Source organism: Vitis riparia, chromosome 1 (assembly GCF_004353265.1).
Source record: "Vitis riparia cultivar Riparia Gloire de Montpellier isolate 1030 chromosome 1, EGFV_Vit.rip_1.0, whole genome shotgun sequence".
Lineage (NCBI taxonomy): Eukaryota > Viridiplantae > Streptophyta > Magnoliopsida > Vitales > Vitaceae > Vitis > Vitis riparia.
Genome location: NC_048431.1, coordinates 19,238,410 through 19,266,324, shown reverse-complemented (window position 1 = coordinate 19,266,324; position 27,915 = coordinate 19,238,410). Strand labels below are relative to the sequence as shown.

The following is a 27,915-nucleotide window of genomic DNA, read 5'->3' as shown; positions in this document are numbered from 1 at the left end:
TTTTTAAAATAGGTTTATAGTAAATTTAATTAAGAATATAATGATATTTTTCGTAAAACAAAAAATTATAAATTGAATATAATTTATAATTGTGGAGTTAGAATTAAATAAGTTTAATTTATTATTAAGAAAGGGGATGTACGTGGTATTTTTAAATTTGTTTAATAATAATAATATATATTTATAATCAAGTGGACAGGGGAGAAAGTTAGAAGGAGAAAGACAAGGAAGAAAAAAAGGAGCGAGGACAGAAGACGGGAGTCGCGGAGGGCAAAAGCAAAATGTTACACGCCTTCGGCCGGCCTATTGATCCGCCAAATGACCTCTATTTTGCTTAAAATTCTAGTAGAATATTCCATGCAACGCGAATAACACTTTTACGGAGCTCGATTTTAGTTTCAACGGTTAGATTTTTGAATATGAGGTAGAGTGGTTTAACCCAGAAAACTTTGATTTAATTTTTTTTTTTTGAAAAAAAAAATTTATATTGTGTTTTTGGGAGATAATGGATGTTATTTATATTATTTGAAATATTATTATGGTTATTGATAAATTTATTTTGGTGATTTACGGATTTTTTGGAATATTGGTAATAATTGGGACGATTTAAATATAGAAAAATAGTTGTATTGAGTGTTAGGAATTATTAAGACTGTTGGGATAAATAAAGATAGAGTATAAATTATGTTTTGTTGATTTTTGGATTATTGGGAATTTTCTTGGATGTTTTTGGTGATTTAAATGTGGAAAAATAATTGTATTGGGTGTAAAAAAAGAAAATTATTGAGATGGTTGGGAATAAATAAAATTAGAGTATAAATTATGTTTTGTTGATATTTGGATTATTCAGAATTTTTTTTGGATGCTTTTGATGATTTAAATATGGAAAAATAATTGTAATGGGTGTTAAAAAAATTATTGAGATTGTTAGGAATAAATAAAATTAGAGTGTAAATTATATTTCGTTGATATTTGGATTATTGAGATTTTTTTTTAATATTTGTGATGATATTGTTGAAGAAAAATTGTTATGTTGGTTGTTGGAAATTATTAAATAAAAAAAATTATGTGGTTAAGGTTTAAACTATGTTTTGATGATATGCAAATTATTAGTGAATTTTCTTGTGGCGATTAAAGTGAACAAGAAATCGATGTGTGGATTACCTATTAAAAAAAAAAAGAAGAAATTGATGTGGATTGTTGGAAATTATGAAACATAATGGGAGTAAATAGAAATATGTCTTGAAAATTTGTGGATATTAAAATATGATTTGATCGCACTTCATATTCATCATGGTTGTGTGAAGAAAAAGAAAAAAATTGAAGAAATGGAAATGAGAATGAAAAGACCCCAAAGAGGGCAAAAATGAAAAGAAAAGAGAAATGAGAAATGAGAAATGGAAGGACCATAGAGGGGGCAAATTAAGTAGTGAGTAAGATCTCTAGGGTGAAAGACATAAAAGTTTACCTTAGGAAGACTACAAATGGGGAGTGTATTTGGGTACGAACACATATCCTTCGGTAAAAGCCCGAGAATAACAGTGCATTGTGTGATTGTGTGTAAGCATATGCATCATGTTTGCATTGGAATAAGGAATTGTATCCTTTAATGGATTGACATCAATTGTATGATTGAATATATTATTTGAGATTGAAACGACTTATTTATTTTGTAAATTTGGAATTTTTTGATATGCTATATATATATATGGTTGAAAAAGAAAAGTGATAATTTTGATTTGTTTAAATTTGTATAGTTGAGATTTCATTTAATGTATACAATGTAGATGTAATATTATATTTTGTCATGCGATTGTGTTTTATTGACTTAGAATTTCTAACCCATTTGAGGTGTAAAACACCCTACTGAGCAATGTGGAAATGTTCATCCCTTTATTTTCTAAAATTTTTAGATGTAGATATAGTTTCTAAGGAACTACAAGAAACTCAGGAAGTGTTCCATAAAGTCCCAGAGAGTAAAAGAACCATAATTATGGTTGTTTTTAAATTGTATTACGTTTTGGCATGTAGTAATTTGAATTATAAGGACTTTTGTAACTTAAATTATATTTTATTAGTTTGTAAAATTTTTTGTAAATATTTGGGTTATGGTCTTGGGTGGTAAGATGTTGGTGGATTTATTGTACTTGTGAATAAGTGATAGTGTGATGGTTAGTTTTGGAAAAATAAAATAAAATAAAATAATATGATATAGTAAATCTTAGTTTAATAGATTTATTTGGGATTATTGGTTGATTGTTAACTTGGATTAGGAGAAACCCTTAGGGTTAAACCTTTGACTTGGGGTCATAGGTCAAGTTCTAGGTTGCCTAGAATTTGGGTCGTGATAATAATATTAGCTCAAGTTGTCTTCTCCAATGCTCTTTTGACTATCCATTGATCTATATATGTATTTATAACTTAGAGCTTCAACTTTTGGGTACTGTTAGTTTTGTCTTTGCATTCAGATATTCCCTGGTCGTTCGTGATTGGTTTGCTGTGGGGGTTGGGATCATACAGGAAGGACTGATGATTCCTTTATTTTCTTATACCTACTGGTTCATTTTAATTCTGCCATGGCGTTGTTTCTTGAAAAAGATATTTAGGTAAAGGTTTGAAGTAGCTTGAGTGACAATTGACTGTGACTACTGGTATATTTCAATTATAATGGACAAGAGTAAAAGGCTAGATATAAATTTGATTTATAAATTTCTATGTAAGAGAATTGTTAGTTGGAATTGGAGGATGACGGAGGAGGTAATTAGGGGAAAGAAGGTAAGTAATATTAGAGCAAACTTAATAGTGTTGGATCGTGCTAGAGTCTTGGTTGTTGGCATGATGATCTTAAATAATTAGTAACTGATTTGCTATCAAGAAGCTAAATGCTGCATTCCCCTTGATTTCTAGTGCAGAAGGCATGTCTCCCTTAAATAAGGTGAAAAGTGAAAGGAAATGAGATGTATATATATATATACATTACACATTAATATGCAAATTTTGTCTTTGCCTCAATCATAGGTGAACTTAAGCCATCAAATGGCACGTGTGATGGGCAAAGAAGAGGTAAGAATAGATATCAGCTCGCTAGCACAAGATGGACATGAAATTGAGACTGGGACTTCACCTGAACAGATGCCACCTGTAGATCTACTTTCTGGTAGGTTAATGATCTTATTCTTATTCAGATCTTTAATGAATTTGTTCCATTTTTATTGACTTTAGAAGTTCTTTAATTATGCATGACTATTGGAATTAACATGGTTCATACGTAAAAGTTATACAATTGCAATATAATAAGGTGGAAAAATTATTGGTCTACATGAAGGCATAGCTTTGGTGATAGCTTCCCCCACAGGGTTTCACATTAAGAGGCCAATTCAAGCCAGAGTTTTGAAGTCAATGAATTAGAATCTGTAGAATGTATTTGAATTTAAATGTTTGATTTGAAAATTTTCATTATGGTTGTGTTACTGAGATGCTTATCTTGATGCTGGAAACTTATACAGGAGATAGAGACCTCTACCTCGCTGTATGCATACCTCTTTATCGTGCCGCCATGAAAGGTGACTGGAAAACTGCTAAAGGTATTTTTGAAATGTTTCCTGCAGCAGTGCGCTTGACCATCACACCAGGAGGGGACACAACCCTTCATATTGCTGCTGCAGCAAAGCATGTCTACTTTGTTGAGGAGATGGTGAAAATTATGGAACCAAAAGACTTAGAACTTAAGAACCAATATTCGAATACTGCTTTTTGGTTTGCTGCTGCAGCAGGAATAGTGGGAATTGCAAAGGCTATGGTGAAAAAGAATGAAATCCTTCCAATGATCCGAGCTTATGATGAAATGACACCACTCCATGTGGCTGCTCTATTAGGACATAGTGAGATGGTGTGGTATCTCTACAACAAGACTGATCATGAACAATTAACTGTTAGCGATTGGGTTAAGCTGCTTAATGCATGCATCAGTACTGATCTGTATGGTGAGTAGATAATTTTTTCTCTCCATCCAGAATCACCCACCAGCTAGTTAAAATATAGGGAAAGGCATTGTCTTATATAATGCACACGTAGTCTTTGGTTGCATTACCAGAACAATATTTGTTGAGTAGCAAATACCAGCAGCTTTAAGCACTTCCTTCCCCAGTTGGGTTTTGCAATCATAGAGTTGGTGAATCATTTAGCAAACAATTTTTTATTCACTGTATTTTATTTGATTTTTTAATTAATATTCCCGGTTTAATTTTGATAATTTTTGTTTTACTAAATGCTTTCTTATAATCACCACCTTGCATGTCCACAAAATGGCTTCTTTGGGGAAACTATATAAAGTCAACAAATAGGCACAAAAATTCTTTATTTGTAATATTTTGTTAATTCATGATGCAGATGTAGCCTTGGACATATCGAGCCATCACCCAACATTGGCTGTAGAAAGAGATGGGAATGGTGAAACTGCATTGCATCTCCTGGCTCGGAAGCCTTCTGCATTCTCGGGGGGAGATCAGCTTCATATATGGAACACTGTCATTAATTCAAGCAAGTTATTTTCTCTATCTTTTGTTGAGGTTTGAAGTAAATGAAAACTAAAGGAAATAATAAAATAAACTACCACCAACTGAAAAATTAAGTCTACCTTGGTGGATAATACAAGGATAACCCTAATTTAATTAGCTGTAATTGAATAGCACACCCCAACAAGTACCATTATAGTTGTTTAATTTAGCAAGCCTGAATTTCATGAGCTTATCCTATGTTGTCATACCATATTTGATGGCAAGCCAAATCATAAAAGCATGTGGGAAACAAATCAATTTAGCCCAAGTTCTCTTATTCCTCGTTTGTATATACAATGCTTATCATTTTTTTCATAAAAGGGGGGTGTTCTTCACAATTATTGCTGTTACATTTGAACAATCTAATTAATTATATAGCTACAATCCATGCTTCATGTCACAAAAAGAGCTTATTGTATTTGGAATCCACAGCCATCCATGATAGCTTGATTTTTTTGTTGTTCTGCCTCGTTTGTACCATATCTTTGGATTGTTTCCTTTTTTTTTTTTCTCTCTTTTTTTTCTTTTTTAATTTCCTTATGATTGACTAAATTAATTAAAGTATCACTATATTATTCATGCATATATGTATAGATCTATCACATACAAGTTTCTAATGTTGCTATTGTTTTTGTTGCCACTATTTGATTTTGGAATGGTAATTAATTTATTTTTCACTGGCAGTATCATGTAAAAGAGTGGAAGACAAGAAAAATTTGAGGCAAAACAAATCTCTTAAACTAGTCAAACACCTTTGGCAGCAGGTTATAGTACAACCGCACTCCGAGATTTTAGATCTGATCAGATCTCCTTCTCCACTGCTCCTTGTTGCAGCAGAATTAGGAAACACTGTGTTCTTAAAAGAGCTTATTGCCATATATCCTGATCTCATATGGGAAGTAGACGATCACAATAGGTCTATATTTCATATTGCAGTTTTACATCGCCAGGAGAATATCTTCAATCTTATATATGAGATAGGTTCAATGAAGGATTTGATTGTGCCAAATAAAGATGAGAATGAAAACAACATCTTGCATTTGGCTGGAAGATTGGCACCCCCACGTCAACGCAATATTGTCGTAGGTGCAGCTCTTCAAATGCAACGAGAGCTATTATGGTTTAGGGTAAATATCACTGCACAAACAATCTTTTTGGTCTAAACTTTTTGTTTATCTTACAATTTGAAATGTGGTAGGAGGTGGAAAAGATGGTGCTACCTTCATTCAGAGAAAGGAAAAACAGAGATGGTGAAACACCCTGGGATTTGTTCACTAAGGAGCACAAAGATTTAATGAAGGAGGGGGAGAAGTGGATGAGAGGAACAGCTGCTCAGTCTATGCTTGTTGCAACCCTCATAGCCACTGTTGTGTTTGCTGCAGCCCTCACTGTACCAGGCGGTAGCAATCAAGATACTGGCATTCCTGTTTTGTTGAGAAAGAAACCCTTCATAATTTTTGCAGTAGCGGATGCAATAGCGTTATTCACCTCTTTGACTTCAATACTAGTGTTCTTATCTATTGTCCTAACTTCACGCTATGCAGACGACGATTTTCTCGAGTTATTACCTTCCAGGTTGATGTTTGGACTCTTAACACTCTTCATTTCAATTATATCGATGATGGTAACTTTTACCGCGACCTTTTTTCTACTTTTCAGTCATGGAGTCACATGGGCCCCTATTCTTGTTGCTGTATTTGCTTTTTTGCTGGTCACACTTTATTTTTCAATGCAATGCCGCCTTTGGGCACATATAATTCGCGCTACATATTGCTCTAGGCTTATCTTTAGACCCAGGAAGCATATGCTTTACTAGTGAAGTTCAAATTTTGCAATGAGAAACTTCATTGGCTAAGCTACTTTTCCTTTCTAGTTGTATTCCATCAAACTTGTGCTTCGCCTGTATGTAAGTAGACTTTAATTGTATTTCTATTTTAGTGCATTTCTTCTCCTGTAAAAAACTTCACCAACATTTATAAACTTCATGTATTAAATAAATGCATATCTTGCCGTCATTCATACTCCTTGGCTTTGAAAGATTTTCCAAATGAGAAGTAATCACGTCCTACTTTATGTTTCTTTTTGCCTTAATTCTAGATATTGTACAGCTTACCTTGATGTTAGAATTATTGCAAAATTTGCATTAATTATACTTTACGCATACACCATATATAACTCTCTCAGAAGGTCAATTGGAATCTTTTTGTTGGTAAACACGATAGGCCCAGAGGGAGTGAATAGATTTATGTTCAAATTATTTTTCATGACTAATATTTCCATTCTTATAAATAATTTTGAGTTATCTGAAGAAAAAAAAAATTGATCCTACCATGTTTTCTTTTAAGTGAAGTCAAGGCTACAATGGATTGTAGTGGACTTGAGAAGGAATTTTGAGAGTACTTTAAGTTGGTAATTTTCAAAGCCTAATTCGTAAGTGTACGATATCTTTCAAATCTTCCATTGAAGTACTTGCCTAATAAAAATCAAAGTGTTGAAAGCACTAAGAGAATAACATATATATATATATATATATAGTTGAGGTAGTGGACGGAGAAAATCAAATCAATTGGATTTTTTAAGTAAATGGTTATCTTGGATATACATCTTTTCAAAAAAGAACTTTGGAAAACTGTTTTTGGACTAAGTATTTTTGTGCCCTATTTCAATATTGATCAAGTATTAAGTAGGAAAATCCACCTTCAACTGTAAAATTTTTCAACCATCGGACAGTTTTCTTTTCCCTATTTAAACCTGAAATCTCCATTTTACGGTTGCGGCACATTAAACACCATCATCATACACTACACGAATAATATCTTATTGCAGCGGCTAGTGACCCTCACTAGAGGTCAGAAATGGTGTGGAGTTGCAAGTGTCGATTGGGTAAACAGAAAAAGAAAAGGGCTAACCCCTTCAAGATTGGCACAAAAGCTTCATGGTAATATTCCAAAATTTGGAGAAATACAAAACACATTGGTCAACAAAAATGCTTCTCCTGAACATGATATCTGTTATAAACCTTTTTTTCAGCAAAATAATAATAATAATAATAATAATAATAGAATCATACAATTGATATATACAGATGGTGAGTCCCAATTAGCATCAACAAAACAATTTTGTAGGAACACAAAAGAGATTTTTTAGATTAATATATTGAGAAAATGACTTGACACTCAAAAAGAAAGGCAAAGAAACTCTGAGATTTGATGTTTTATTAACAGAGATCTATGAGGTCATAGAACAACATATTTAAATAGTTACTTTTTCTATTAATAAGAAAAAAGAATACACGAGTAACAACACACCAATGCTTATTTGAATAAAGTGTCATTCATGGACAAAAACTAAAGAAACCAACTGGGACTAGGGGGCGAGGCCATGATATTATCAATTGTGTTCCTAATGCAAAACACTAGGCATGCTATTATTACCATTGAGAGTAGCATGATATATTCGCTTCTCAACAAGTCTAATATCTGATAGAGTCATATTACCCTGCAGACAGGATACAAACAATAGATGAAATGTGAGTTGCAACAATCAGGTAATCAAAATCGCATTTTGAACAATATAGGAACCCAACTTCCAACAAAATAGCATGAACAAGAGACTACTATTCCTTTCATGATACAAGGAATTTTTGCCTCCATAAATTAGTAATTACTTGATACAGAGTAAAATTTAAGGGTACAACAAACACCACCGCCTCATAATTCAAGAACTAAACCATCAAGAAGGCTATGTTGAAATCTAATCACCACATCCAAATAGGTATTTCTATGGTCTCAACAAGTGGCACAAGGAAATTTTTGTATCCAGTGAATACCTTTGCCTACATCTAGTACAAGGTTTTGTTTTTGTCTTGTAAACATATATATACATCCAAACATGTACACACACATGTGTATGCACTCTGAAGTTGCCTAGAAATTATAAGTAGATTTTGTAGTTACATGGTTGTGACCAATTCTTGTCCTAGCTTGTAGTTCTAGGTTAGCCCAAGGGTGTACCTTTTCCAAATTTTCTCTCTATGATATTGCTTTATCCCTCTAGGGATATATTGTTAATGGCCACAACCTTAGCAATCTTTTTCATGTTTTCATGCATAGATCAATTTAAAAAGGAAAAACACATGATTTCCAAAGTTTGAACTTCCATTATTTTACTATAGGTACAAGGTTTACATTTTTTGGTATTCATGCCCCGGTTTAGTGATTTTCATATTGACATGTGCATATGGTGTTTTCTTACATGCTTATTGATGAAATGCTCTCTTCCCAAGTCCACAATTCATCCTAAGTTTATCAAAAGACATCAAGGCATCATACGAAATCAACAGTTCTAATATTGTAACATCTCCAACATTTGTAGAAAAAAACAAGATTCCATATTTAATCTCTAGATTATAAATTAAGGTTCAAAACTCAAAAACACATTCATATAGACACAAACCTCACTAGCCATCAGCTTTCGGACATTATTAGCCTATAATTTTCCCATACATTACAAATGAGCTTAATTTGAGAGTTATACCCTGGCAATAAGAGAACCTGCTTTGGGCAATAATTCAAATTGTGACAGAATTTTTTTGGTCTCCGTCTCATCGTTGTAGCAACATGCACCTTACTCATGTCATTCCACTTGTGTGGAGCTGCCATTATCTTACCAATAACATGCAAAGTAGACAATAAGACTGAACAAGAAACCAAAATTCCTTATGTTTTGAATCTCATATTGCAAGGAGAGTGGAACTATGACTGTCCAAGTGTGGTTGCTTGTCGAGAGTTGAAAATTTGGATGATTATTTGGAGGTTCTATTCAAATTCTTGGGCAGAATGATTAGAGAATGAAAAATGATCAAGAAATTTGGGCAACAATAGAGCAAGTAAGAAAAATTCAAATCTGAAATGAAGCATGAACTAGACTAAGAATGATAGTTAGTTCATTTGCAGTCCTTGTAAGGAGATAACTAAGTCTCCAAGTGTATTATTACTTTCCCAAAGATTTTGGCCAACCCTTAAATTTGTAAATTAAGTTTAAAGTTTTTATTGATCAACAAAAACTGATTGTCTTAATATCATAAACAAAAGAAGGCTGAGGCTACAACTATTATCACTAGCAAATAATTAAAATTCTGCAGGTCTTCTAATTTATTTTAAATGCTTTAAACTTCACCTGCTTAGACCTGTCTAACAACTTCTTTAGCAGTCAAGCCAAGAACTTAGCCTTTAAGATCAATAAAAATAAACATTCCACATAAGAACTTGGCTTTTTCATTCTTTTGACAAATGTAAAATTTTTGTAATTTGAAAAATTTCACCTTAAGCTTGATTTGCTGATTATTTGACTTGGATAGCTACTTATAAGTACAAACCATCTTTAAAGAATAAATTATTGAACTGCTTAGGCTTGGAACACATAATAAACACCTAATTTAAAAAACAAAAATATAAAGATTGTTTTTAATATAATAAAAAATATGGTTGCTTTATAATAAAAATATAAAGCAACGTCTATTGGTATTTTTCAATTTGTCAAAAAATGGAATGAATACATAATAATAATAGAATTTAAGAGATGACAAACTAGTGATGCAACATAATGAACCTATTAACTTGTATTTTAAAAAAGAACCTTAGAAAGGCCATACTTAGGACTCTAAAATTTTCATTCTACTTATGATCTAACCAAGGGGGATTTTAGAAAGATCATAACCTCAGAAAAAGGCATCAGACTAATACCTCCATGGAAATTTGTACAGGAGTTCAGATTCAAATCATTGAGTTCAGGGCAGTTTAAATACAAAGCCAGCAAGTAAATTCACAAGTTCAATATTTGAAGACCAAAATTGACTCAAGAAGATGCTCTATATACTTAATTATCATTTTAGGATACTTCAATTATGTGAATACAAGAAAAAAAAAGTATTTTCTATTTCACTCCTTTCATTTGTTTCTTAGAAAAAACTTAATTTCTTAAGCATTTCTTTTCACATAAAACTTTATATTATAAAAACTATTACTTGTTATTTATTACTATTATTATTGTAATAATTCATACAATGATCAAAAGAAAGAAAGAAAGAAAGGAAAAATCATTGCTTGATAAAATTGCTGTATAAAACAAATTAAGTTAATAAACAAACTCATTTTTAAAATTTTCTTATGCTTATTGTAAGTGATTCACTTTCATAGCAATCGCATTTAGCTTTAGCATATTCAATATCAAAAATGAAAAAAAAAAAAAAGAACAAAAAGGAAAAAAAAATAAGTTTCTTCCAGACTAGTAAGTTGATATCAAATTGTCCACCTTTGTATGATGAGGTTGGAGAGATGGCAGCCCCAATCCTTTTGTTTTGGTCAAGGGTTTATTATCTATCATGCTTAAGGACAATCCCCTACATGATAAAATCCAAACTTAATCGTAAAACTTTGAAATAGTTTTATGTTGTCACCTTTTCTATAGAAAAAACAATAGGAAACTATTAATTATTAATTTTATCAAACTTCTATCACATTTTCTAAGAAAAATAGGAAAGAATATTTTATTTTATTAATATCTTGTTGTTTCCTCCTTTTTTTCAAGATAACAATAGAGCTACTCCAAAGGTTTCAACTTTTCTATGCTTTCTCTTTACTGTTGTCTTGCCAAAGTCTCACTTTGTTCACTCTGCCAATAAGCAAACATGCCATTGGAGTGATGATATTGGCCCTATTGAGAACTGGCTTTTTATTCAACGTAAGAGAAACCTAGCCATAGAATGTGCATCCACACAAAGAAAGAAAAAGGAAATGCCTTATCTTCAAAATGTAGGGCTCAAATGAGAGAGATGCCTATTGCCCCCACCCAGTCAAAGAATGAAAAAGAAAAATCAAATGAACATGACATAAAAGAAAGTAAAAGGTTTGGAGACTGGAATTCAATGCATTAGAGCTCGTTGTATTATGTGGAGAGTTAGGTTATAAACCTATTTTTATGCTAGTGAAATACACTGAAGCATTGAAATGAGAGTTTTTAAAATTATTGATACATAGGGTAGTCAATGAATGAAGAAGATGGTTGATGTTAGCAAATAGCTAAACAAGAAGCTTAATAGTAAACCCTTTTCAGATATATGGCTAGGGGGACTAGTAAAATGAAATCATTAAATGAATCTTTGTTTCTTTGATGGGGATTGCATTTTTTTTCTTTTTCTGTGATGGAACTTTGAAGTTACATTATATTTTGAGAAAACCCGAAAACATGAAAAACTGGGGAAAAAAAAAAACACTAGACGAGACTCCTAGCACCCAAAAAATGAAGATACATTAAAGTAAAAGTAAAAAATTTTTGGTTATTGTTTCTTTGATTAAATGATTTGTAACTTGAAAACCAAAGAGGAAAAAATGAAAAAAAAAAAAACAAAAACAAAAAAGAGAATGATCAACCAAAAGGAAAAAAGATGAATCCCAAATAGTTAGTGTGGATACATTGAAGCCTCTTCCACCAAATCAATTAGGTGAAATATGGGTTTGAGGGCCAAACATGATGCAGGGCAAAGTTTGTGTTAGTTTCTCTTCACAATGATTTCTAACAGTCCCAATTAATTAGGTTCCATTCAAATTGAACCATCTTAATTCATTTAGAAAGGAAACATGGTGGTTAAGACATCAATTTTGGTTAAAATCAAATTATTAATGTTTTAATTTTGCCTTGTATTGACTTGTGAAGCCAAACAATGTATTCCTAATCAGACTACTTAATCTCACAAGTGGCTTGCCTCGTGCTGTGGGACCTCCTAAGCTTACCCTCATCTTGCTAACATCTTATTTGCCAAATTAGGCAGATTAAACTTGTCAAACATGTTAGAACATATAACTGAACACCTAAGATCCAAAGTTATGTTCTTTCAATTAGTCTTTCAATTAGACCTTTATGACATGTGAAATATAAAACTGCTTCTGAATTTTGTATCTCTTTGTGCCATTGAGTTTCAAATATTCTACATTAAGGAAAAGGAGTGCTCAATAAAAGAGAATGAAAGAATGGTAAGATTTCCATTCTCAGATATTTATAAGCCAATCTTGGCTATTATATTTTGAGATAAATGAGACAAACCAGACACAAGGAGTAGCTTGCTTCAAGCCATAGATAGAGCGTTTAAGGAGACAAACATGAGTAAGAAATGATGAATCAATGAAACCCAAAGGTTGCTCCATATAAATTGTTTCTTGCAGGTGACCATGGAGGAAAGCATTTTTAATGTCAAGTTGACGAATGGTCCAATTCCAAGTAACAATAGTAGAAAGTATGAGATGTACTGTTGTTTTCTTAATAACAGAACTGAATGTCTCCTCAAAATCTTGGCCAAGAATTTATGTAAAACCCTTAACAACAAGATGAGCTTTAAACTGGTGAGTAGACCTATCATCTTTAAACTTTGTTTGGAAGACCCATTTGGAACCAACAACATTGGTATAAGGAGGCCGTGGGACTAATACCCATGTGTGATTATGGTGAAGTGCAGCAAGCTCTTCTTGCATAGCAGTACGCCAATGAGAACTGTTAAGGCTATTTTGAGAGACTTCGACTCTGAATTGGAGGAGAGAAGCGCCATTTGTGCAACCAAGTCTAGGTTGGATTGTAGTTTATGACATGTGATCATGGGATGGGCATTTGTAGGAGTAGCATCAATGGAGGTAGTTACGGGCAAATGGAGATCAATAACTAAGTTCTTGTCAAGGGCATCTGGTGTCATAATATGTAGAAAAAAGAACTAGAACTTGCAGAGAAAAATAAATAATTTGAGAGTTAAGAATTGAATAAAGGCACACATCTATTTCACAAATGAGAATGCCTATTTATAGGCTTACAACCAAACGAAAATTGCAAAAAATCTCAGCTACTGTCAGATTTTATTGGCACTACTTCTACTAACTGAAAACGGGAAATTATGGAGCAAGAATCTGATATGAAATAATAATAAAGACTAAGTTTAACTAAGACTTTTTCAAACTTCAGAGGCAAACTCTCATGAGTTCTAACACTCCTCCTTAAGATTTGCCTTGGACATGCCAAGCTTCAACCTTAGGAACTCCAGCCTTGATTTAGGAAGTGCCTTAGTCATTATGTCAACAAGTTGCACATTAGTTGAGCAATAATGAAACTGGACAAGTGAATTCTTTTCGGCTTCCCTTATAGAGTGAAATTTTACATTTATGTGCTTGGTCCTGTCATGTTGAACAAGATTTTGAGCAATGGCAATGGCTGACTTGTTGTCATAGTAAAGCTCTGTTGGTGAGCTTTGTTTCTAGTCTAGATCAGCAAGCAATTTCCTTAACCATATTCCTTGATTTGCAGCAGCTGCTAAGGAGATATACTCAGCTTCTGCAGTTGATTGTGCCACTACTTCTTGCTTTCTTAAATTCCAATAAATGACACTTGAACCAATTGTGAATACATAACCTGAAGTGCTCTTCATGTCATCAACACTTTTTGCCCAATCATTATCTGCATATCCATCTAGCTTAACTCCTCTTGTCTTTAAATACCAGATGCCAAGATTTGCTGTACCTCTAACATACTTTAGCACCCTTTTTGCAACTCCTATGTGAACATTGCTAGGTGAACTCATGAATCTTGAAAACAAACTAGTTGGAAACATCAAGTCAGGTCTGGTTGCTGTCAAGTATAGTAGGCTGCCCACCAAGCTTCTATATGCAGAGGGTTCCTCAAGTTTCTCACCATCATTCTTTGAAATTTTCTCATTTTGTGCCAGTGGAGTTACTACTTCTTTGCATGATTCTAGCTCGAATTTCTTGAGAATATCAACAACATATTTTCTCTGTGAAATGAAGATACCCGAGCTGCATTGGTATATTTCCATTCCAAGGAAGTAGTGCATGATGCCAAGGTTAGACATCTCAAATACATCTTGCATTTCCATTTTGAACTCAACCAACAATCGTACATTGCTTCTAGTCACTAGCATGTCATCAACATAAAGTGACACTACCAATTGCAAACCATCCTCATTTTGTTTCAAATACAAAGTAGCTTCATTTTCACTCCTCCTAAATCCAAGTTGGATAAGGTGAGAGTCAATTCTGCTATACCAGGCCCTTGGTGCTTGCTTCAAACCATAAAGAGCCTTGTGCAGCTTGTACACTTTGTGTTCATGCCCAGTAATCTCAAAGCCTTCTGGTTGTTGAAGATAAATTTCTTCAAGAAGTATACTATTTAGAAAAGCAAACTTGACATCTAAATGGTACACTTTCCATCCCATTTGACCAGTAAGTGCAAGTAGCAGCCTTATAGTGTCATGTCTGGCTACTAGTGCAAATGTATCACCATAGTCCACTCCAACAACTTGAGCAAAACCCTTCACAACCAATCTAGCCTTGTGCTTGAAGATTGAACTATCTGAATTGAATTTGGTTCTGAAAACCCATTTTACACCAATTGCCTTTTTAGCTTCAAGTAATTCCGTCAACTTCCAAGTTCTATTTCTTTCAATAACATCAATTTCAGCTTTCATAGCCTCAATCCATTATGGAAATCTTGCAGCTTCTATGTAACATGTAGGCTCAGCATGTACAAGATTGCACCTCTCATACACATCAGATAATGGACTTACCTTAAGCACTGGTGTGTTTGAAGTTGCTTCAACATCGAGTGATCTTCAATACTTGCACTTTCTATTGTTGGTTCAAAAATAGAAGAAGTGGTTTGATCACATTTATGGACTTTTTTCAAGTCCCAATTCCAATAAGAATTTTCATCAAAGTGCACATCTCTACTTATCATAATTTTCATTCTACTCAAGCTATAAATTTTGTAACCTTTTGATTCTACTGCATACCCAACAAAAACACCTTTCTTAACTCTTTCATCAAGTTTTCCTCTCTTGATAGATGGCACATGAAGGTAACACAATGAGCCAAACACTTTCAGGTGCTTGATAGATGGTTTTACACCAGACCATGCCTCTATTGGTGTTTTTCTCTAAACAGACTTAGTCGGTAGTCTATTAAGCAAATATACTGAGGTGCTAACTGCTTCAGCCGATAGAAGTTTTGGTAGCTTCTTCTTGAATAGCATGCACCTTGCCATCTCCATTACCGTTCTGTTTTTCCTCTCAGAGACTCCATTCTGCTGCGGTGAGTATGGAGCTGTCAATTGGTGTACAATTCCTGCTTCTTGACAAAAAACATTGAACTCTTTTGAGGTATACTCACCTCCATTATCGGTTCTGAGCACCTTAACCTTCTGGCCAATTTGAGTTTCAACCATTTTCTTGAAGCTTTTGAACACAGAGAGCACTTGTGATTTGGTTTTTAGAAAATAAACCCAAGTCATTCTACTGAAATCATCAATAAATAGTGCAAAATATACATTGTTGCTCAATGAGGCCATGCTCATTGGTCCACAAATATCTGAATGAACTAATTCCAGCTTGTGAGGAGCTCTCTAGGACATATTTTGAGGGAATGATTTGCGATGTTGCTTCCCTAGCTCACAACTTTCACAAGTTTGAGCATTAACTGTGATTTTAGGCATGTCTTCAACCACACCAGCTTCTTGCATGAACTTCAGTGACTTCAAGTTGAAATGACCATATCTTTTGTGCCAAACAACACTCTCATCAATCTTGGCACCAAAGGGTGATGGATTTGGAGGCAGCCTGATATGACACATTGTTGCAATTTGATCAATTGTTAAGGGGAAGATCTGAAAGGGCTGAAATGTTGGAGGGAAGACTTCTGGAAAACACCTATATATCAATAACTTCAGTTCCCGCTATTGATGTTCTGGCGAACATGTGAGAAAATTTATTGGCTTACTTTGGGTCAATCCTTTTACCAACATACTACTGATCAAATCGATGTGGAAGTCACCAAAACTTAGAGCTTATTCAAGTTTGCTTCGCTTCAACAGACAAAACTTCATTATTCTATTGTTTTTGCTTCCACGCCGAGGTTCCACATGATCACATTAGATGCAGTCTCCCCCAGCCACCATACATCTTTCTTTTTTAAATTGTAGATGCTGTTCATATTGGTCGGAAACTGGGTTATACTCCCTTCACTAGTTAAAGCAGTTGACCTTATTCCATGATTTTCATCAAAATTTAAAAACAAAAGAAAAAGTTAAAAACAAGAAAGAAGGATTAAATTCAACCTTTTTTTTTCAATTTTATTTTTTTTCCTTTTTCCTTTTTTTTTTTTGAAAAGAATACAGATTTTGAAAATTGAAAAGTTTTTAATTAGAATTATATTTCATTTTTTGTTTGTGTTTTTCACTCTTGACCATACCAAAGAATTTGAAGTTGGTGTCTTATTTTTTCTAACTAGCACTTTCTGTAATTGACTCAAAGCTTTAATATGCATGTATCAATGTCAATTAGTTGGACGTAGCACATTAATTCAAGCATGTGTATGTATGGTTATAATTAAATAATTAAGTGTAAAACAAATTAGAAATGGATCATGTGACTATCAAGTGTGAACTTAAATAATTAAGTCGAGCATATGCATGTTAATTTAGGCCACTTGACTTTTGGTGACCATTTAAAATTAATAAAAATAGCTGTATAATTAAATATAATAACACAACCATTGAAATATAATACCATATTCAATTCCAAGAAAATGACTAAAATTCTTTAAGCGTTTTCTTAATTTTCAGCGTAGTATTGCAAGTCATATCATGAATAGTTATATTTTTTTTTTCAACTACTTATTTTGTTGTAGAGGATATGAAACTATTAAAGGTGGATGAATCCTATTATTTTCACAATATCCTTCGAATTCTTTTAATATGAATTTGTCTTCTCTATCAAATCTTGTTGCCCTTTACATTTCAGTCATTTTCGTTTTTAATAAGAGCTTTAAATTTTGCAAAAGCACTAAACACTTCAAATGTTTTCTTTGAAAAATGCATCTAGGTTTATCTACTAAAACTAACAATGAAGGGTCAAAAAAATATTTATTCTTACCAGAGGATTTTTATGAATTGAGTTGCATAAATCCAAATCAAAGAGTTCTGATGGCTCTTTTGATCTTGTCATTGCTTCCTTATGAAAGATTTTACCAGTAACCATCTTTCACATAACTTGTTTGGGAGGCTTATAAAGAACAAGAGGTATGAAAGTCTTGTGGGGGACCTCAATTACTTGAATATAAAAACTAAATCAACCAATCAAATTAAAAATATTTTAATTGACTTTTGAAAACCAAATAAAATTCTAATATTTTGAAAACTTCACAAATTCAAGTGTACTGTCCAACAACATTAGCATGTAAAAATATTACACTTTCTAAAAAGTGGCCTTAGTGACTTGCTAACATTATTGCATTTGTATATGCAGGAGCAGAATGAGAAGAATTTTGAGAAGGCATGTTATCAGCAGGTGAAAGTCTTGCACTTCTTTGATGAGGGTTGACAGTGCTTGATGATTTCATTGAATCACGCACAGAAGGAAGATGAGAAGATTTTTGAGGAGGCATGACTTTGGAGGCTGATGATATTGTACTTCTTTGATGCGGCCTCACATTATTAGGCAATGCAGGACGATGAGAAGAGTTTTCGGAAGGCACGAGACTAGCTGCTGAGGATACTTGCCTCTTTTGGCGTGGCCTGACATAGCTCGCTGACTCTATTGCAGTACTAGAAACTAGAGGAAGATGAGAAGGCTTTTGAGGAGGTGATACTCTTGCACTTTTTTCACCTGGCTTGACTTTACTTGCTGAGGTTACTACCTTAGGAACTGCAGGAAGCTGAGAAGAATTTTGAGGAGGTGCATCATTTACGCTTCTTTGAAGCAGCCTGACATCACTTGCTGACGCAATTGCATTAGGCACAATATTAGATGGTGATAATATTGTCCTTTTTTGACGTGGCCTGACATTACTTGCTGACTTGGTTGCATTATATACTACAGGATGATAGGACTTCTGAGGAGGCATGATATCAGCAGATGATATTAATCTTGCGCGTCTTTCTTGCAACTTGGCATTATTTTCCGAGGTCGCTCTAGTAGAAATGATAGGAAGATGAGAAGAATTTTGAGGAGGCCTGATTTTAGCTGGTGAAAATCTTGTCCTTCCTTGACGCGGCTTGACATTACTTGCCGAGGTCACTATAGGAAGCTGAGAAGGATTTTGTGGAGGCCTGATTTTAGCTGGTGAAAATCTTGCATTTCCTTGACGCGGCTTGACATAACTTGCCGAGGTCACTATAGGAAGCTGGGAAGGATTTTGAGGCGGCCTGATTTTTGCTGGTGAAAATCTTGCCCTTCCTTGACGCGGCTTGACATTACCTGCCGAGGTCACTGTAGGAAGCTGAGAAGGATTTTGTGGAGGCCTGATTTTAGCTGGTGAAAATCTTGCATTTCCTTGACGCGGCTTGACATAACTTGCCGAGGTCACTATAGTAAGCTTGGAAGGATTTTGAGGCGGCCTGATTTTAGCTGGTGAAAATCTTGCCCTTCCTTGACGCAGCTTGACATTACCTGCCGAGGTCACTATAGGAAGCTGGGAAGGATTTTGGGAAGGCCTGATTTTAGCTAGTGAAAATCTTGCACTTCCTTGACGCGGCTTGACATAACTTGCCGAGGTCACTATAGTAGAAACTATAGGAAGATGAGAAGAATTTTGCAGAGGCCTGATTTTGGCTGATGATAATCTTGCTCTTGTTTGATGCAACTTGGCATTACTCGGTGAGGTCAGTATAGTAGAAACTATAGGAAGATGAGAATAAATTGGACGAGGAATGATTTTAGCTGATAATGATCTTGCTCTTCTTTGGTGCGGTTTGACATCATTTTCTGGCTTTACTGCATTAGAAGCTATAAGAAGACCAGAAAAATTTTGAGAAGACATGTTATTAGCGGGTGATAGTTTTGCAGTTCTTTGACCTGGCCTGAGAATACTTGCTGACCTGACTGCATTAATAGAAACTATAGGAAGTTGAGAAGAATGTTGAGGAGCAGTTCTTTGACGCACCCTGACATTGCTTGCTGGCTTTATTGCCTCAGGAATTGCAGGAAGACAAGAATTTTTAGAACTCACCCTACTGGCCGGTAATGATATTGCACTCCTTTGACGTGGCTTGACATTACTTTCTGACTTCATTGCCTTTAGGAAATACAGGAAGATGAGAGGAATTTTGAGGCCTGATATTGGCTTGTGATAATATTGCCCTACTAACTGCAGGAAGATGTGATCGATTTGGAGGCAGCCTGATATGACGCACAATTGCAATTAGATTAACTGTGGAGGGGGGCTCTAAGAACTTCGTTCTCAGCAAGATGAGAAGAACCGAAAGGGCTGATATATGTTGGAGGGAGGACTTCTGGAAAACATGTAAGAACATCTACATGTCAAGAACTTCAGTTCCCACTATTGATTTTCTGGCGAACATGTGAGAACGAACATGCCTAATTAAGAAACTTTATTGGCTTGCTTTCGGTCAACCCTTCTAGCAAATTTATTATAATAGCAAACACGAGGTGCACCATTCTCAACTACACTTCTCAAATCAATGCGGAAGTCACCAAAACTTAGAGCTTCTACACGTTTGTTTTGCTTCAACAACCAGCAATTCACTATTCAATTGTTTTTTCTATTTAACACTTTCTGTAAATTAGTCAAAGCTTTGATATGCATGTACATATCCATTATCCATGTCAATTATTTGGAGGTAGCACAAATCAGAAGCGGATCATGTGATTATCAAGTGTGAACTTAAATAATTAAGTCGAGCATATGCACGTTAATTCAGGCCACTTGACTTTTACAGACCATATAAAATTAATAAAAGTAGCTGTATAATTAGATATAATACCCTATTCAATTGCAAGGGAAATGGATGGCATAATTTGTAAATAACACAGCTAATGAAATGTAACAACATATTAAACTCCTAGAAAAGTGGATCTTGTAACTCGGAATAATGCATTTTTTAAAATTGACTTAGATTGACTTGAGAAAAAAAATATGTAGATGCCTTGTTATATAATCCTGGATAGCTTGTCCATGGCATGGTAAGTATTCTTCTTCCATTCTGAGGTTTTTCACCAATTCTTTCTACTGTATATTTTGTCCACTGTGGTGAAGTAACTTGAGGAATTCAGGAAATTAGGAGTTCGTTGTTCTCGGTTCTTCCTTAAGGAGGTAACTATTTGAACCCTTACTAATTTATAGTAGTTATTAACGTCAAGAAAACTGGGAAAAAAACGTTGTATTAATCAGTGGGTGGTGCTACATATCTTTTCTACATCTTTCTCTTTTATTCTCAGCAAGAAACATGATGATCAGTTGTAAAATTCTGCACAGTGCTTGGCAATAATATTAGCTCAACCTGTCTTCTTTAATATTCTTTTTGACTATCTATCTATCTATATAACTTTGAGCTTGAACTTTTGGGCTCTGTTAGTTTTGTCTTTGCATCCAGATATTCCCAATTCCTTTATAATTGGTTTGCTTTGGGGGTTGGGACCATACAGGAACGACTGACGATTCTTTTTTTTTCGTCTACCTACTAGTGCATTTTAGTTCTTCATGGCCTTATTTCTTGAAAAAGGTATTTAAGTAAAGGTTTGAAGTAGCTTGAGTGATCATGACATGACTGTGACTACTGGTTAATTTCAATTATAATGGACAAGAGTAAAAGGCTAGATATAAATTTGATTTATAAATTTCTATGTAAGAGAATTATTGGTTGGATTAATTGGAGGATGACTGGAGGAGGGAATCAGGAGAAAGAAGGTAAGTAATATAAGAGCAAACTTAATAGTGTTGGATCGTGCTAAAGCCTTGGTTGTTGGCATGACGATCTTAATTAATTAGTAACTGATTGGCTATCAAGAAACTAAATGCTGCATTCTCCTTGTTTTCTAGTGCAGAAAGCATGTCTCTCCTAAATAAGGTGAAAGGAAATCATATGCATATACATTATATATTAATTATATAAATGTTTCTTTGCCTTAATCATAGTTGAACTTACCCCATCAGGGAGTTCACTTCACCTCCAATGGCAAATCTGACGGAAGAAGAAGAAGAAGAGGCAAGAATAGATGTTGATTCTATCCGCAGCTCACAAGCACAAGATGGACCTGAAACTGAGGTTGTGACTTCACCTCAACCGATGTCACCTCTAGTTCTACTTTCCGGTAGGTTATCTTATTCTTATTCTTATTCTAATCTTTAATGAATTTGTCCCATTTTTATTAACTTTAGAAGGTCTTATGCATGACTATTTGTATTAACATTGTTCATACATAGAAGCTATACCACGGTCAAAACAATAAGATTGAAAAAATATCGGTCTGCATAAAGCCACGGCTTTGGTGATAGCTTCCCACAAGGTTTCACATTAAGAGGCCAATTCAAGCCAGAGTTTTGAAGTCAATGAATTAGAATCTGTAAAATGTATTTGAATTAAAATGTTTGATTTGAAAATTTTCATTAAGGGTGCATGTGTTACTGAGATGCTTATCTTGATGCTTGAAACTTACACAGGAGAAAGATACCTCTACCTCACTGTGTGCATACCTCTTTATGGAGCGGCCATGAAAGGTGACTGGAAAACTGCTGAAGGTATTTTTAAAATGTTTCCACCAGCAGTGCGCATGACCATCACACAAGGAAGGGATACAACCCTACACATAGCTGCTGCGGCAAAGCATGTCCAATTTGTTGAGGAGATGGTGAAAATGATGGAACCAAAAGACTTAGAACTTCAGAACAAATATTCAAATACTGCTCTTTGCTTTGCTGCTGCATCAGGAATAGTGAGAATTGCAGAGGTTATGGTGAAAAAGAATGAAAACCTTCCAATGATCCAAGGTGGTGGTGGAATGATACCACTCCATATGGCTGCTCTATTAGGACATAGTGAGATGGTGCGGTATCTCTACAACAAGACTGTTCATGAACATTTAGCTCCGGGTGATTGGGTTGGTCTACTTAATACATGCATCAGTACTGATCTGTATGGTGAGTAAATAATTTTTCTCTCCTCATCCAGAATCACCCACCAGCCGGTTAAAATCTAGGGAAAGGCATTGTCTTATATAATGCATAGTCTTTGGTTGCATTACCAGAACAGTATTTTTTGAGTAGCAAATACCACCAGCTTTAAGCACTTTCTTCTCCAGTTAGGTTTTGCAATCATGGAGTTGGTGAATCATTTAGCAAACAATTTTTTATTCAATCACTATATTTTATTTAATTTTTTAATTACTATTCCAAGGTTTTGATTTTTGATAATTTTTGTTTTACTAAATGCTTGCTTAAACTCACCGCCTTGCATGTCCACAAAATGGCTTCTTGGGGAAACTATATGAAGCCAACAAATCAGAACAGCAATTCTTTATTTGTAATATTTATTCATGATGCAGATGTAGCCTTGGACATATTGCACCACCACCCAGCATTGGCTGTAGAAAGAGACGAGCATGATGAGACTGCATTGCATCTCCTGGCTCGGAAGCCTTCTGCATTCTCTGGAGGAGATCAGCTTCATATGTGGAACACTTTCATCAATTCAAGCAAGTTATTTTCTCTTTCTTTTGTTGAGGTTTGAAGTAAATGGCAGCTAAACCTAACAGTAAAATCAACTACCAACCACTATAAAATTAAGTCTACTTTGGTGGATGGTACTGCATGGATATTAACCCAAATTTAATTAGCTTTTAATAGCACATCCCAACAGGTAACATTATAGTTGTTCAGTTTCTCTCTCAAGCCCGAATTCATGAGCTTATCCTATGTTGTCATACCATATTTGATGTCAAGCCAAATCATAAACACAAGCTCGTTTCTAATGTTGCTATTGTTTTTGTTGCCACTATTTGATTTTGGAATCAAAATTAATTTGCTTTACACTGGCAGTATCATGTAACAAAGAAGAACAAAAGAAAAAATCGAAGCAAACCCAAGCCCTTCGACTAGTCAAACACCTTTGGCAGCAGGTTAGACAACGACAGCCCTCCGAGATTTCAGATCTGATCAGAAGACCTTCTCCACTTCTCCTTGTTGCAGCAGAATTAGGAAACACCGTCTTCTTAACAGAGCTTGTTGGCTCCTATCCTGATCTCATATGGGAAGCAGACAATGACAACAGAACTATATTTCACATTGCGGTTTTACATCGCCGTGAGAGTATCTTCAATCTTATATATGAGATAGGCTCAATGAAGGATTTGATTGTGCCATATAAAGATGATAATGATAACAACATGTTGCATTTGGCTGGACGAAAGGCACCCCTACCTCAACGCAATATTGTATCCGGAGCAGCTCTTCAAATGCAGCGAGAGCTATTATGGTTTAAGGTAAGTATCACTTAACAAACTCTATAATACTCTTTTTGCTATAAAATTTTTGTTTATCTTACAATTTGAAATGTGGTAGGAGGTGGAGAAGATCATGCTGCCTACATACAGAGAAAGGAAAAACAAAGATGGTAAAACACCCCGGGATTTGTTCACCAAGGAGCACAAAAATTTAATGAAGGATGGAGAGAAGTGGATGAGAGGAACAGCTGCTCAATCTATGCTTGTTGCAACGCTTATAGCCACTGTTGTGTTTGCTGCTGCCTTCACTGTACCAGGTGGTAGCAATCAGGATACCGGCATTCCTATTTTGTTGAGAAAGAAATCCTTCATGATATTTGCAGTATCGGATGCAATAGCGTTATTTTCCTCTTCAACTTCAATACTAGTGTTCTTATCTATCTTAACCTCACGCTACGCAGAAGACGATTTTCTCGAGTCATTACCCTCCAGGTTGATGTTTGGACTCATAACACTTTTCGTTTCTATCATATCCATGATGGTAACTTTTACCATTACCTTTTTCCTAGTTTTCGGTCATGGATTTGCATGGGCCCCTATGCTTATTGCAGTATCTGCTTGTGTGCCAGTCACACTCTATTTTTCACTGCAATATCCCCTTTTGGCAGATATATTTCGCTCTACATATGGCTCTAGGTTTCTCTTTCGACCCAGTAAGCGTATGCTCTACTAGTGAAGTTCAAATTTTGCAGTGAGAAACTTTAATGGTTAAACAACTTTTCCATTCTAGTTTTGTTCCATCAAAGTTGTGCTTCATTTTTATGTAAGGAGACTTTAATCGTTTTTCTATTTTAGTGTGTTTTTTCTCAATTCAAAAAATTCATCAACATATATAAACTTCATGTATCAAACAATTGTTTTTTAGATTTCAACAAGTAATGGGGTCTTCAAACCTGTAATTGTAACAAGAAGTTTTCTAGATTGAAGTCTATGGATAATCAGTCTCTCATTAAAAAAGCCGGAGTAAAAAGTATAGCCACCTTGATAATTCTATCAGCACAGCCAACAAAAAGCTTTCCTTGCCAGTATAACAGTGCAGTTACGGTGGAGTCGGAAGCAATAGATCCAACTGGCAATGCTTCTATTTGAAGATCATCTCCTGATATCTCCTACAAATAAAGGGCCATGAGACTGATTCATTGGGCAAATGCAACAGACCTTTCATTCAAGGTTAGATTTAAATAAAAACCAAAAGTTGAAAGAGAAAACAGAATTGAAGGTTAAAAAGAACTTCAAAGTGCTAATATGTTTTACAGCATCCATCATTAATTATGCTTATAAGCTAAGCAAACACCATTTTGCAAATGTACCTGTACATTGACACTCTTGTCCCAACCTCCTGTGAACAACCATTTCCCTTCCATGCCAACAGCAAAAACAGCACCATTATGGGCTTGTATGGATTTCATAAAGACATCATTCCTCCAGATCTGGAAAAAGCGAAGAAGAAAGCAAATGAATGATGAAACTATTTAGTAAACCCACAACAGGTTCTCTACATAAAGGCACTGGCAATTTGGTAGATACCAATCCCCTCTTGGCCAGTGACTTCATAATACTGCAACGGGGCGCACTGCAAATAAAGATCAAATTGTTTTTGGAACCATTTGGGATGCATCCATTTTTCTTTTACCCAGGGTATTGTGTTTAAGAGATATGATCATTTCAGAATGAGGATAATTGATAACCGTTTCTGTTCTTTGTATTAACAATCTGGAGGCTGCTCTATTTTACATGACTAAAGTGAGAGTTCAAAGCCCACATCAATCAAAACTGGATTATTTTATTTTCCATGGATGCACCAGATGCCCCATTGGAAGATTACCAATTCTAGTGTAGACTAAGTAGGGTTCAAGAATCAGAAACCTTTAAGCATCCGTCCTCATGAGCTGCAAGAAGCATATGGTGGTCAGCTTTTAGAGACAAAACTGAGATCACATTTCCAGGTGTGTCTTCCCCCAATACTGTCAAAGGACTATGATCATTAAGAGACCACAGCCTGATGGTTCCATTCCATCCCAACTCCCACTGTAAAGAACACCATCAGAAACTGCTAGCGCAGACACGACTGATTTATGACCATTCATAGTGCATGATAGGGTGCAATCTTGTGGAAATGGAAAATTTTAAAATGCAAATATGGATATGAAAAGAGAAAGGGTGACAAGAATTACCAAGGATGGCATGTACTTCTTTATAGCTGCTAAGATGGTTGTATGCCCTACAAAAGATACCTGGATCACAGAAAAAGATAAAAGGATTTTAAAACACCTCTCTTATAATTATTTTCACAGTTGATGGAAGCCCAAATAAATTGTCTTCTATGGCAATTATAATTCATTTTGTCTGATCAAAAGTCACAAACATGGATATGAAAAGAGAAAGCCAACTGCTACTTCAGCCAATGATGAAAGACCAAAAATTGGAGAATAAAGAGTTGATGAGTAGGTGATTACAGGGAGTAGCATTAGAATTGTAACTAGGATAAGTGAAGCAATATCAGCTACTGTTTGTTTTAGCTTCTTTCTTTTCCTTTCTGTAACCTTACGGCCACGCATTTGCTTTAGCAGAAGCTCCAGAGAAGCCATGATGTCTATGAAAAGCAACTGAGTGCCCATCCATATATCCTTAAACACAATTCAATTTGAAGCATTACCATCTGAACTTTGACATGGTTTTTTTTTACCAATCATCGAGTCAGATGATCATTGGACTTACAGAGCTTGTAGATATCAACTTCATGCTGGATTTCCTGAGTAAATTTTGATGCAGAGCCTCTGATTCAGCTGTCCTTCCTGCCTTCACCAGGGTTCTTGTCTCTGTCCCCACTTTGCAGCTAGCTTGCTAGCAGCAAATTATTGTAATTGTTCCCTAAAATTGTGTAGTGCAGTCACTTATTTACAAAGAATAATTTTAGAATGGTGTTTCACAGTTGTTGTTGGGTTCATCTATCCACTGAGGACTCATACCTTACTCAGTTTATTCCCAGAGTGAGGTATTTTTTCTGGATTTCTCCTTGCCATTAAGTCAGTCACCTTCTGTTGTGCATCCAAGGTTAGAGATGAACTTGTAGTGTCTTTGGTTCCAGTGGATTGTGTTTGGTGAAGGGCATTTCTTTCTGCAATCTTCTGCAGCTGACTGCTTGAGAAATCAGCATTATCATACCCTGATCTATCATAGGCAGCCCAGTAGTCTTCCAGATAACTAGTAAGCAGGCTCTGACTAAAAAAAAATATAAAAAGTAAAATAAATCAACAATCATGGCAACTCCAGGAAAGAAAATTTAAAATTGAGATTATGCTTACTACCTTCGGAGCAAGAATGCCAACAAGTCTGCATTTAAGGGCTACTGAGTTAAACTGCTGAAATGTGAAAACCCAGAGAAAACATCATAGCAAACCGTAAAAACAGTATGTAAAATAATCTCTTTCTCTACTTGGATGGCATGTTGTTTGGACCTCCTTCTCTCTTAATTGAATCCGAAAGGAAATGCAGCATAAAAATCAAGCCATCCAATTTCATCAGCTACTACCTGTAAAAGGAGTTTGAATATTAGAATATTTTCATATATTACCTTCCCTATTGTAAGTGTGTCAAAACTAACTGACCTCCATGAAAAGTTGATACATAGAGAATGAAGAAAACTTGGGGTAAATGAAAAGGCTACCACACTCAAAGTAACTGAAATCAAAGCATTGAACCTACTGGAGTCTAAGGATAAAGTTGAGAAGTTTAAAAGGGTTATAGAAAAAAATGCAGAGTGATGTACCTGAGGAAGTCATTAACCTGCTCATCAAGATCCTTTATTCCCATTCCAAACAAAAATAATCTTGTTTTTCTTCCCATAAATGCAAAAATTCCTAGAGTAGCCAGACAATTACTCTCTTAAACCTGTCAACCATTAATAGAGAAAGGTAAGACCAGGGCTTAGAACATGAGAAATACTCCCCTTAGCATTCAAATATTCACAATTCTGAATGAGGGATCGACATTTGGGATGATAACTATATGTTTGCT

The 27,915-nt window shown here is 34.9% G+C and overlaps 5 protein-coding genes across 8 annotated transcripts; 3 read left to right on the top strand and 2 right to left on the bottom strand.

Moving 5' to 3' along the window:
* The first annotated feature begins 229 nt into the window (after positions 1-229).
* Positions 230-6,575, top strand: LOC117919487 (ankyrin repeat-containing protein NPR4-like). 4 transcript variants are annotated; one of them, XM_034836680.1, is made up of 7 exons: positions 230-424; positions 3,019-3,157; positions 3,507-3,983; positions 4,390-4,539; positions 5,241-5,683; positions 5,755-6,131; positions 6,216-6,575. In XM_034836680.1, the coding sequence occupies exons 2-7, from the start codon at positions 3,037-3,039 to the stop codon at positions 6,370-6,372; spliced, it is 1,725 nt and encodes a 574-aa protein (XP_034692571.1). In that variant the 5' UTR covers positions 230-424; positions 3,019-3,036; the 3' UTR covers positions 6,373-6,575. The 4 variants fall into 4 exon arrangements, with proteins under 4 accessions (XP_034692571.1, XP_034692572.1, XP_034692570.1 ...); XM_034836681.1 differs by having other exon boundaries at positions 3,609-3,983; positions 5,755-6,575; XM_034836679.1 differs by having other exon boundaries at positions 5,758-6,575.
* Positions 6,576-17,869: 11,294 nt separating this feature from the next.
* On the bottom strand, positions 17,870-19,672 carry LOC117920835. The gene has a single exon (XM_034838495.1). It carries the CDS (start codon positions 19,670-19,672, stop codon positions 17,870-17,872), a length of 1,803 nt encoding a protein of 600 aa, XP_034694386.1.
* Positions 19,673-20,614: 942 nt separating this feature from the next.
* LOC117923725 (ankyrin-2-like) lies at positions 20,615-23,446 on the top strand. Its single transcript, XM_034842159.1, has 4 exons — positions 20,615-20,713; positions 21,554-21,711; positions 22,061-22,537; positions 22,942-23,446. The coding sequence occupies exons 2-4, from the start codon at positions 21,573-21,575 to the stop codon at positions 23,124-23,126; spliced, it is 801 nt and encodes a 266-aa protein (XP_034698050.1). The 5' UTR covers positions 20,615-20,713; positions 21,554-21,572; the 3' UTR covers positions 23,127-23,446.
* On the top strand, positions 23,389-24,627 carry LOC117923735 (ankyrin repeat-containing protein NPR4-like; the record flags this gene model as incomplete). Its single annotated transcript, XM_034842170.1, has 2 exons — positions 23,389-23,877; positions 23,957-24,627. Coding segments are annotated over 2 exons (1,104 nt in total), but the record flags the coding sequence as incomplete, so codon positions are not given.
* Positions 24,628-24,836: 209 nt separating this feature from the next.
* On the bottom strand, positions 24,837-26,486 carry LOC117920830. The gene is made up of 5 exons (XM_034838482.1): positions 26,264-26,486; positions 26,073-26,119; positions 25,765-25,926; positions 25,209-25,328; positions 24,837-25,007 (listed from the first exon to the last, which is right to left on the bottom strand). The coding sequence occupies exons 1-5, from the start codon at positions 26,484-26,486 to the stop codon at positions 24,837-24,839; spliced, it is 723 nt and encodes a 240-aa protein (XP_034694373.1).
* Between the last annotated feature and the right edge of the window lie 1,429 nt (positions 26,487-27,915).